Source organism: Gallus gallus, chromosome 6 (genome assembly GCF_016699485.2).
Source record: "Gallus gallus isolate bGalGal1 chromosome 6, bGalGal1.mat.broiler.GRCg7b, whole genome shotgun sequence".
In the NCBI taxonomy this organism is placed as follows: domain Eukaryota; kingdom Metazoa; phylum Chordata; class Aves; order Galliformes; family Phasianidae; genus Gallus; species Gallus gallus.
Genome location: NC_052537.1, coordinates 25,033,327 through 25,044,270, shown reverse-complemented (window position 1 = coordinate 25,044,270; position 10,944 = coordinate 25,033,327). Strand labels below are relative to the sequence as shown.

The 10,944-nt window shown below is 42.5% G+C and overlaps 1 protein-coding gene across 4 annotated transcripts in view; it reads right to left on the bottom strand.

Moving 5' to 3' along the window:
- The window catches only part of GSTO2 (glutathione S-transferase omega 2), a 40,421-nt gene that overhangs the window by 25,622 nt on the left and 3,855 nt on the right, over positions 1-10,944 (bottom strand). For 2 of the 4 annotated variants that reach the window (XM_040702441.2, XM_040702440.2), the window contains exons 4-5: positions 10,668-10,760; positions 8,575-8,681 (exon numbers count right to left, since the gene is read on the bottom strand). In XM_040702441.2, the coding sequence (XP_040558375.1) occupies positions 8,575-8,681; positions 10,668-10,760 (200 nt within the window). Of the gene's footprint in view, positions 1-6,000; positions 6,524-8,574; positions 8,682-10,667; positions 10,761-10,944 lie in introns of those variants that run through there. The other 2 variants (XM_015288649.4, NM_001277375.2) reach the window with 2 other exon arrangements.

Below are 10,944 nucleotides of genomic sequence, written 5' to 3'. Positions count from 1 at the left end.
GGAACCAAGCTGCACACAAATCCACAGAGAGATGGTACTTAACTTGCTAACATCTTCTAGATCTCCTCCCTGTCAGCTTGCATCAAGCAAGGGAGGGTAGCCTTGGGACAGTTCTTGTGCCTGTAAGCACAAGTGATCCATAACAACCTTATCTGGTCTCCATTGCACAGGTGCTCCCATGGGGCAGATGTATTCTGCAGCGTCATCATGATATTCCTTATGATTCAATACACCTTTGGGGCTATGGGTGTGTTATTGCATCATATCAGTAATACAAAACTCCAGTAAAGCAAAGCTCCTGTGTGCAAAGATAATGAAAACGAAGGCGTGTCCACATGCACACCCCACACTTTCTCCTGCCAGAACCACACCTGGAACAGCTTTGAAGGGAAAGTTTTGATCCAGAGCATCTAGATCCAGACACACTAGCACAACACAACCAAGATATATAAAGCATACAAAGGGGAACTGAGAGGCATCAAGCCTGTGAGCTTGATATAACCAGAGCTATTTTCTTATAAGGAGAACTAGCTGAATAATCTTGCTTTAGCAATTACAAGTAGAGAAGACAGACTATACTTTTGAACCTCAGCAGGCATGGAAAAGGTCTGTGATGCATGTACAGGAAACAACAGTCACATTACAACTTGCGAATAGGCCCAGACTGTACTCTTGTTGAGAGTTTCCTTCTGATGATGAAGTGACAGTAGCAAAGGCACAAAAGCATCTTTTGAGAAAATAGGACCATACACAGAGAACCACACAAAGGACAGTATTAAGCCATAATATCACACTGCTGGTTTTCATCAATTCTTCAGGTGGTCTCAAGCAGACAGCTTTTTAATCCTTTTTCCCCAGCTGTCTTATGCCTTTGCTGGTGGGACCACATAAGTGAGTCATGTAAATGGTTTGCAGTTTACAGGAAGCACTGTATGTATCCTCTCTATTCAGCTTGAAGCTGTTCAGTGCTACTTTTCTGGGCTCCATTTTCCCTGGAGAAATGGCTTTCTCCCTCAGCGTTGCCAAGAAACTGGTGGTTCTAAGAAACAAACCTGTAGCATTCTGTCTCAGACTGTGGTCTACGCATCATGAGATGGCTGTGAACAATGCAGTAAATGTTCTGTACATCAGTCCCTTAATACAAGCTGCTTTTTAACATTCTCCTCAACTCAGATGCAACAGTACTGCTCACTGCTAAGTAGCATTCACGTTCCACCAGAAGCACAGCTAAATCTCACTGACAAATTTTATAATCCCCTTTTTAGCAAATCAGCAAAATTTGCTTTAGAAGAAAAAACGTCCGAGTAACATCATACAGCATTAATTATTTACTCAGCTAAAAAAAACTAATGCCACTACTGCTGGCTTTGGACCAGCAGTAGAACACACTGTTTCTAATATATTACAGGAACTGGGAATGATTTAATAAAGTGGCATCTGTTCTCATGACTGTAAAGAGACTGAATTTTCATCAGACCTTCCCAAGTGAAACCACTGTTCAAGGAACAGAGTGATGAAATAAAATAGAAAAGAAATTAAAAACAAAATGAAAAACAGACTAATAATAAAGAAAGGAGAGAAGATGAGAAACAGACAGTTCTCGAATCTTAACAACACAAGAACATTACAAATGCCATGACAGTGGAAAATCAGGGAGAGCAGGCCCAGAAGATGTACTAATATGCCAGCACATGCCTAGCACATGCTCTCACACACAGCCAGGCACTTCTGATGAGCACAACAGCTATTAAATGAAGCATGACAAGAAACTGTGATGTTCTTTTCTCTTACTTTTTTTTTTTTTTTTGCCTATTCATGAACTTCTTTGTTTTGAACTTGTGCTGAGAGCAATTCTATTTGGTGGCACAACAAGGAATGATAAAAAAAATTCACCATTGTTTTGAAAATCAAAAGTACCACCAACAACCTTCAAGAGCAAACTATGGAGCAGAAGATTAGTAAATACATTATTTGCTACACAATCTGAAAAGAAGATCTGGGAGGAGAGATCTAATCAAAAGGCAGAGCTATCAGTCTGCTTGATCTTTGTTCATTGGCTTCATCTTCTTCCTCTGTTGACCAAAACTGACAATATGCATTTTCTTCTTGGACTATTTAAAATAATAAGTTGTGTCCTTTACACCCATACAGAGTGAAAAGAGAGAGCCAGTCCATTTTACATAACCTTTTTCTTTCCCTTGCAGACTATGCCCAAGTGTTCCATATTCCTTACTACATCAAAAACACTTTGCCTGAGGTCTGTATTTCCTGATGTGCTGTAATGGGTTTGGGACCCCAACTGTCTGCCAGGAGATTTAGAGCACTGATATTTAATAGTAAATTATAAGGTAGAATAATTCATTTTATATTTTCTTGCTGAAGTAGCATATTTATAATAGTATACTCTAGAGCCACTAAACAAAGATGAGGAGAACACATCATTTCTGTTTGCACAATACAGTCTCCTGGTTACTGTGGTCTACCCTTAGCCACTTCTATTTATGAATGCCAGGCTCTGTTCTTAACCCATTGGTGGATCTCACTTAAGTCAATTCCCACTATCTCCCACTAATACAGTGGAGCAAACTACAATATATTCCCAGGATGTTTATGGAAGCCGATTTTCAGCACACTTTGCTAACTTCACTAACTAAACAAGCTTTAACTAAAAGCAGAGCAAGTAACAATACCAAGATGCTGTATAGTTAGTAATTCTTCAAAGTTTGCTGCTGAAAATCCCACCATACCATTTCAGGGAAAATGGCTTCAAGCTCAAACCCCGCAGTCATCTGATAAAACAGCCTATAGACCCACGTTCTGACACCTCACAGTATTACGATTCCTCTGGGTTCTCTAATGACAATCTACTGCACACACAGCCTCAGATCAGGGCTAGGAAACTTTTAAAGTGTATCAGCATTCTGGAAGGAAACAGCAGACTGACTTGTTTTTCTCCAAGAAACACCAGATGTGTTTAAAAGCCACAGACAAAACCAAGCACAAAACCTGCATAGTGAATTAAAACTAGTAAGAACATAAACAAACCCCTCCAGTAGCTGCAAACTCGCATGCTCTGTAGGCTGGTAGGAAGCACATTTATTAGAGGAGTTTCTGCTAATTCTTCTTCTTCAAATCCATCTTTCGTTTCTGCTTTCCTAGTTGAGTTACACAAGCATGCACCTTCTCAAAGTTACTATGTGGGTGTAAGGCATGATATAAAAGAAAAAAAGAATAACAGAGTGGCCTGGGTTGAAAAGGACCTTAAGGATCATCAAGTTTCAACCCCCTTGCTGTGAACAGAGTTGCCAACTACTAGATCAGGCTGCTCAGAGTCACATCCAGCCTTGCCTTGAATGCCTCCAGGAATGGGGCATCCACAACCTCTTTGGGCAACCTGTTCCAGTGCTTCACCACCCTCTGAGTGAAAAAACTTCCTCCTAATATCCAACCTAAATCTCCCATCTCAGTTTAAAATCATTTCCCCCTTGTCCTATCACTATCAACCCATGTAAACAGTCATTCTCCCTCCTGTTTATACGCTCCCTTCAAGCACTGAAAGGCCACAGTGAGGTCTCCCCAGAGCTTTCTCCTCTCCAACCTAAACAAGCCCAGTTTCCTCAACCTTTCTTCATAGGAGAGGTGCTCCAGCCCTCTGATCATCATAGTGGCCCTGCTCTGGACTCGTTCCAAGAGCTCTGCATCTTTCTTGTGCTGGGGCCCCAGGCCTGGACACAGTACTCCAGATGGAGCCTCACAAGAGCTGAGAAGAGGACAAACAACTCCCTCTCCCTGCTGGCCACCCCTTTTTTAATGCAGCCTGGGATACTGTTGGCCTTCCAGGCTGCAAGTGCACACTGTTGGCTCCCAAGTCCTTCTCTGCAGGGCTGCTCCAAGGAGTTCTTCCCTCAGTCTGTATAGATACCTGGGGTTGCCCCGGCCCAAGTGCAACACCTTATACCTGTCCAAGGCCTTCCGGATGGCTTCCCTTCTCTCCAGTGTATCAACCACATCCCTCAGCTTGGTGTCATCTGCAAACTTGCTGAGGGTACGTTTGATGCCATTGTCTATGTCACTGATGAAGATGCTGAAGAGCACCGGTCCCAAGACCAACCCTTGGGGGACACTACTTGTGACCAGCCTCCACCTGGACATAGAACTGTTCATCACAACCCTTTGGCTGCAACCAGCCAACCAGTTCTTAATCCATCGAACAGTCCACCCCTTCTAATTTAGAAAGAAGAATGTGGTGAGGGACTATGTCAAAGGCTTTGCAGAAGTCCAGGAAGATGACACCCATTGCCCTTTCCTGGTCCATCCATGCTGTCACTGCATCATAAAAAGCCACCAGATTGGTCAGGCAAGATCTGCCCTTGGTGAAGCAGTGCTGGTTGTCTTGGATCACTTCTTCATCTCATACATGCTATAACATGGTAACCATGAGGATCTGTTCCATGATCTTCCCAGGCACAGATGTGAGGCTCACTGGCCTGTAGCTCCCCAGGTCATCCTTTCTCCCTTTCTTGAAAAATGAGAGTAATGTTTCCCTTTTTCCAGTCACTGAGGATTTCACCTGACAGCATATGATGGAGAGTGGCTCTGCAACCATGTCAGCCATCTCTCTCAGAGTTCAGCATATCATCTGGCCCCATAGACTTAAACACATTCAGTTTCATGAGGTAGTCTCAGACTTGTTCCATTATCACAGTGGGACAAAATTCGCTCCTTTCCCCCTCACCTAGAGGCTCAGGGTCCTGGCAGACATGGGAAGTCTGAACACCAGTGAAGATCAAGATGAAGCACTTATTGAGCACCTCAGCTTTTTCCATGTCTGAGGAAGTCACTTCTCCATTCTCATTTATCAGAGGGGGAACATTCGATCTATCTCCTCCTGCCTGTGTACTTGTAGAACTCCTTCTTGTTATTTTTCACATCCCTCACTAAGTTTAGTTCCATCTGTGCCTTGGCTTTCCTGACCCTATCTCTACACATGTGGACAACATCCCTGTATTCTTCCCAGGCTACACAACCCTGCTTCCACTTCCTGTACATTTCTCTGTTTTCCTTCAGTTTAAGCTGCAGGTCCTTGCACAGCCATGCCGGTCACCCACCTCCTCTGCTCAATTTCTTCTGCTGGGGAATGGAGAGCTCGTGCTCACAGAAAAGTGTCCTTAAAGAGCTGCCAGCTCTGTCCCTATACCGTTAACAACAGTTTCACAGGGGATCCAGTCCAGCAGTTCCTTGAACAGCTGAAAGTTTGCTCTCCTGGAGTTCAGAGTCCTGACTCTGCTTATTGCCAGGCCAGCATTCCTCAACGTCACAAACTCCACCAGGGTATGGTCACTACAGCTCAGGCTGCCCCCAGCCTTAACCCCTCTAACACTCTCCTCTGCAGCATTGGTGAGCACCAGGTCTAGTAAGGCTTCACATCAGATTGGTCCATCCAATACCTGGACCAGGAAGTTATTATCCTCAACAGACTCCAGGAATCTCCTGGATTGTTTGCCACCCACCGTGCCACTATCCCAGCAGATATCTGGGTGGTTGAAACCCTTCATCAGGACAAGAACCTGCAAGAACAACACTTCTTGCAGTTGAAGCAAGAAGGCCTCATCAACAGGCTACCCCTGATCAAGTAGCTTGTAGTAGACCTCAACCACCAGATGTCCTTTACTAGACCAATCCTTGATTTTAACCCATAAGCTCTCAACCTGGTTATGGTTGTTTCTCAGACAGCTCTTTACAATCTATTCACTCACTAACATGGAGGGCAACTCCACCACCCCTCCTTCCCTGCCTATCCCTTCTGAAGAGCCTGTAGCCCTTCCTCACAGCACTCCAGTCGTAAGATTCATTCCACCATGTTTCCATGATAGCACTTAGGTCATACTTTTCCAGTTGCACCAGTTTGTAACTCCTCCTGTTTGTTTTTTGACAGTCACTTCCCCCTGCACAACCAATCCAGTGACAGATAAATGCTTATAAAGAGGAAGAAATAGCTGCTTAAAGGAAACATTTGCTTTTATTTCCAAGACATCAGCATTACAACTTTTATCCAAGTAAGAGAGCCAGCTCAAGGACCACCCAGAAGAAATACCCACAAATAGGCTACAGATGACAGGTCACCTTTGAGTAAAGCCACCATTTTCCTTCACACACAATACATGGTCAGCAATGGCTTTCTGCCTCCTCCTCCTAACAGGAAAGAGGTTTCACTGTCTTTCCAGCATAGATTCACCCAAGCATTAAGAAACACAACCAGAAAAGACCCCACATCAAATTACACTAGATACTCAAAGCCCACACTGAAGAGAGGCACTGATAATTCAGCAAGCATGTGCCCACTGACATCTCACAGCCCATAATCACACGCCTCTGGACTATTCTTGAAATAGAGCTGAAGGAAACTTCTGAATGTCTGTGTGTCAGTGATCGTATCTTTGACAGCTGGGTCCTTCCTCATGGCCTCCATCCAGTGCTGGAGCTTTGGAGTATGAGTCAAAACACTATGGGAAAAGGAAAGAGTCTGAATAACATAAACAGGAAATCAGGAGGGCATCAAGGAACGAAAACAGCTTTAGAAGTTCTTTGTTACTAATTGTTTTGCTTTCTCTCTCATGGTGTAACACTCAGCTCAGAGCAAGTGACAAATATGTAACAGATCACAGAAGACAGTCTGACATTTGGAAAGCAAGACAGTTTTTACAGAGCTTGTTCATTCTGCACAGCTGACAAAGAACAATTATTGTGCAAGATATCGGTAAGTTTCTGCTTGTGTTATTCCTACTACAAAAGAGACCCTATTCATATCCCTAATCTGCCCTGAGTTGAGGACAGGGGCTTGCACACCTCTGCCTCCCTCGAGCACTTCGTTAGTGGTGATTCTTTAACAAACACTCCTTCACAACACACAAGCTTCTCTCCTCTCTCTAGAAGACTGAGATAAGCTAGTAGAAGCTATAGTCTGCAACCCAGCAGCTCAAAATGCAAATGCAGTCTATTGAGGAAACAAGATTCAGCCAACAAAATCCACAAATCCACTTGAACACAATTAAGTACATGGCAAACTGAAAGCTTAACAGTGCAAACCTTTCGTTCTCTCCTGGTACGCTGACTCTGCATTCCAACCTCCAAATCCCAAGTTCAGTTAATTTCTCTAGGTAGCTCCTAACTCTTGTTCAGAAAGCATCTTAACACACAGTGGTCCAGACACTTGATCATTCAAGTACCTTGGTGACTCTAGGCCTTTGGTGCTTGTAACACTTCCCCTTCCAATCAAGAATCACACAGAAAACAAAGCAGAGCAGGAGCCCATCAGTGTCCTTGTCTTACAATAGTTTTAATTCATTTGCAGAATTTCTTTCATCTGCCTTATTCCTCAAGAACAGTTTAGTCATCAAGATGCAGTCAACTGTCCTATACTCTGTTCTGGTTCCAGCTGGGATAGAATTAGGTTTCTTCCTAGCTGGTACGGTGCTGTACTTCAGATTTAGAGTGAGAATAATGCTCACAACATACTGATGTTTCAGTTGTTGCTTAGCAGTTCTTACACTAAGGACTTTTCTGCTTCTCATACTGTCCTGCCATGAAAGGGACTGGGGGTAGGACACAAGCAGAAGAGCTGATCCAGACCTAAGGTGGCCAAAGGGATATTCCTCACCATATGACAGTATGCTGAACAATAAAACAGGAGAATTGGCCAGGGGGGCCACTGCTGCTCAGGGACTGGCTGGACATTGGTTGGCAGGTGGCAAGCAATTGTTTTGTGCATCACTGCTCCGTTTATACTTTCCATTCTTTCGCTGCTGTTGTTCTCTCCCTTTTTTTCCTTATTCAACTCTCTTTACCTCAGTACATGAATTCTTGCACTTTTCAATTTTCCTCTCCATTCCACTGAGCAAGCGAATGTCTGCATGGTGTTTAGTTGTCTACCATATTAAAAAAACACTCATTTTTCCATTTTATCACCCATATCCTCATACAAACTGACTCTTTGGCCCCATTTTAAACCAGCTATAGAACAGTTCTCCACTGAAGCTAATTTCCCATGTTAACCCAAAACCATGGTAAATTTAAGTATGTATCAAACATTTGTATATTAAAAAAAAATCCATTACAAAAGGGACAGTTCTTCAATCTATAGCAAGGCAGGACACAGTTAATTCTTCACAAAATAAAACTAGTCTCCTTTCTCAGCCCAGAATTTCTGGAGATATTCCATTTCAAGCCAAAGGTTTTAGATTAACAAATTCGAACCTAGGCCTCCATGCCTCTAATCTCTTCCAATAAAGGTCATTTTCTTCTATCTTGTAGGAATGGAAATAAAGTCCTGTATTTTGACTACTACTTCCAGATCTGCCAAAATTTTTAGGAAAACAAATCTGGTGAAAGGAAGCATCTTTTCATAAGATTCCTACTCTGATTTAGGATGTTTATCCCTGCCCCAAAACTGTAAAGAAAATCACAGTTCTTCAGCCAACCTTGAAAGCAATCCTTTGCTGCAGCGTATATTCAAATATACAAAAAAATATACAGCAGCACTTCAGTAACAAGCTAGAAGCCAGGCAAGGTACTCACTCCTTCAGCTGGAATGCTTCCAGACGTTCAAACCAGGGCCACATCATGTAGTCAATCAGGGAGGTGGAGTCCCCACCATAAAACACAGTGTTGCGCTGAGAAAGAATCTGTGAGGGACAAGAGATAGCAATTATCCTCAGAAGGAAGATTTCCACATTAGGAGACTACAGTAACAAAAAGCCCACTGGGAGGTGGAATGCAGACATCCTGCAGGAATCTGACAGAAAATAATGCATGTACAGCACATTTCCTCTATGCATGCAATATATGGGGAGTCAGAACTGGTAAGTAATACAACTGTGATATCAAATTTAACTACTTCATATGCTGTCAGTCCACTTCTTCTCCAGAGCTGGTTCAAAAGTTGCCACAAAATATTAATCATTAGGGCTCTATAGCTTCCACACAAACAAAAAGGAATTTATCTCACAGAACTTATTGTTTTGTGATTTCTGGCCTGTAAAAAAGCAACAATGGCTGAAATGAATCAAATCTGCATGTACATTTCTAGAACAAAGCCAGCTAATCACAATATCCAGCTAAAGTAGAAAACAGTTTTAGCAAGGACTCTTTACCCATGGCACTTTAGTCCAGATGATGTCACGAAAGCTTTCCTAACATCGTATCTGGAACTGGATTTGATTCCAGGCACAGGAGGAACAGGAAATATAACATTCACATGCAGCAGAAAGATACCTCCACAGCTCAGCACATAAAGCAGCAAGACCACAAAAAAAAAAAAGCATATTTGCAGCACATTCTCCTTGTTATACTTAAGGCTTCTGATATGTTTCAAGCACCATGGTGATCCAAGCTTAACACTTTGAGGACTTTCCAGACCCAAGCTTGCTCTTTAGAAGACTGATCCCTGTTTTTATGGGCTTTGACATTCTTAAGACGCAAATCCTATGCCATCTAGGATCTGCCCCTCAGTCTCCATGATCTAACAAACTTTAAAGCTGTCCCTCCAAAAACACCTCATGCTGTTTAAATCATCAGGTGTCTAACAGAATGCAACCTGACAGTTGCGGAGTTCCAGAGATAGAAACACAGCTCCCTCTATCGGGTAGCAGCAAACAACGCAACAGTGTTTTAAAGCATGTGCCTTCTTGACTATTGCTCTATACAACACTGCTTAGCAAAAACTATGAACACTGGTGTGTCATCAGCATTGTTTCTCTCCTAGAGCCAGAACATGCATCATATCAGCCACTCTGAAGAAAATATTCCATTCTAGCTGAAACTAAGACAATAAATACTACAATGAACTGAGCAATGTTTGCACAGCTCTGCCCCTTTCTGCCATCCTCAGTCAACCACAGCTGCAAAATTCATCAGGGTACACTAAAATAGAGACACCAAAGGAGTAACAAGTACAGAATTAATAAAGTAGGAGGAAGCTTAATTCCTTCTTAATGTCCTATGGATTTTTATTTCAGGGCAGTGAAACAAACTTGGTTTCTCCCAAGAACTGAAGTATTATCTGCACTACTCAAACATCAACCTGATCAGGCAGATGAGAATACTTGAAAGCAATTTTACCTTGGCTGCTTAAGGGAGCAGGGAAACAGAATGCACAGGAATGTACTGGAAAACTTATGCAAGCTTTGCACCAGAAGAGACATGCTGAAGCATCAGTTCTTGCTCAAGCCAAACAAGCATTAGCTGTGACCATTAAAAACATACAAGGAATGGATTTGTGATAAAGACAAGTCCAGCAGCTCTTCAGGTTATCCAAGAACCGCTACTGACACTAAATAAGGATTGTGAAGTTCCTAACACAAAAAAAGCCACCTGACACTTCGTGGAGCTCAGTTGAAGTCACACTACACTACTGTAGCAGAACATAGCCCAGGGCCAGATTTCTGCAAAGGACAGATTACACTCTAGAGCTGTTGCTGTTCATCCCAGGCCGAGGGGAATAAATTGAAAGACTGCTCATTGTTATAGCTATCACGTGAATGAGAAGGGATCTAGCTCCAAATGCCAAAGCATGGGAGGGGAAAACAAACAAAAAAACTATATCAAAAGCCAGGGGAGTAGGTGAGAATCACATAACTGCCAGGCTGCTTGCTATCATGAAATGCTCTTACCTCATCAAGTTTGCCAAACTTTTCAGCTAATTCTGCTGTCAGTGCTGTGAGATCACCTCCTTCTTTGAGTGCCTTGGAAATTACAGATGTTATCTGTAAAAAGAAGAAAGTTTTCAAAATGTCTCTTTACAATAATGCAAGCAAATCACTTGGAGCTTAAAATGTTGAGATATTTTGAAAAAGCTAAAAAAAAATATCAATGAATAAAGTTCTTTTATACCTCACAAAAGGGAAAAAAGCTTAAAAGAAGATCAAATGCAAGTAATGGATTCTAGTC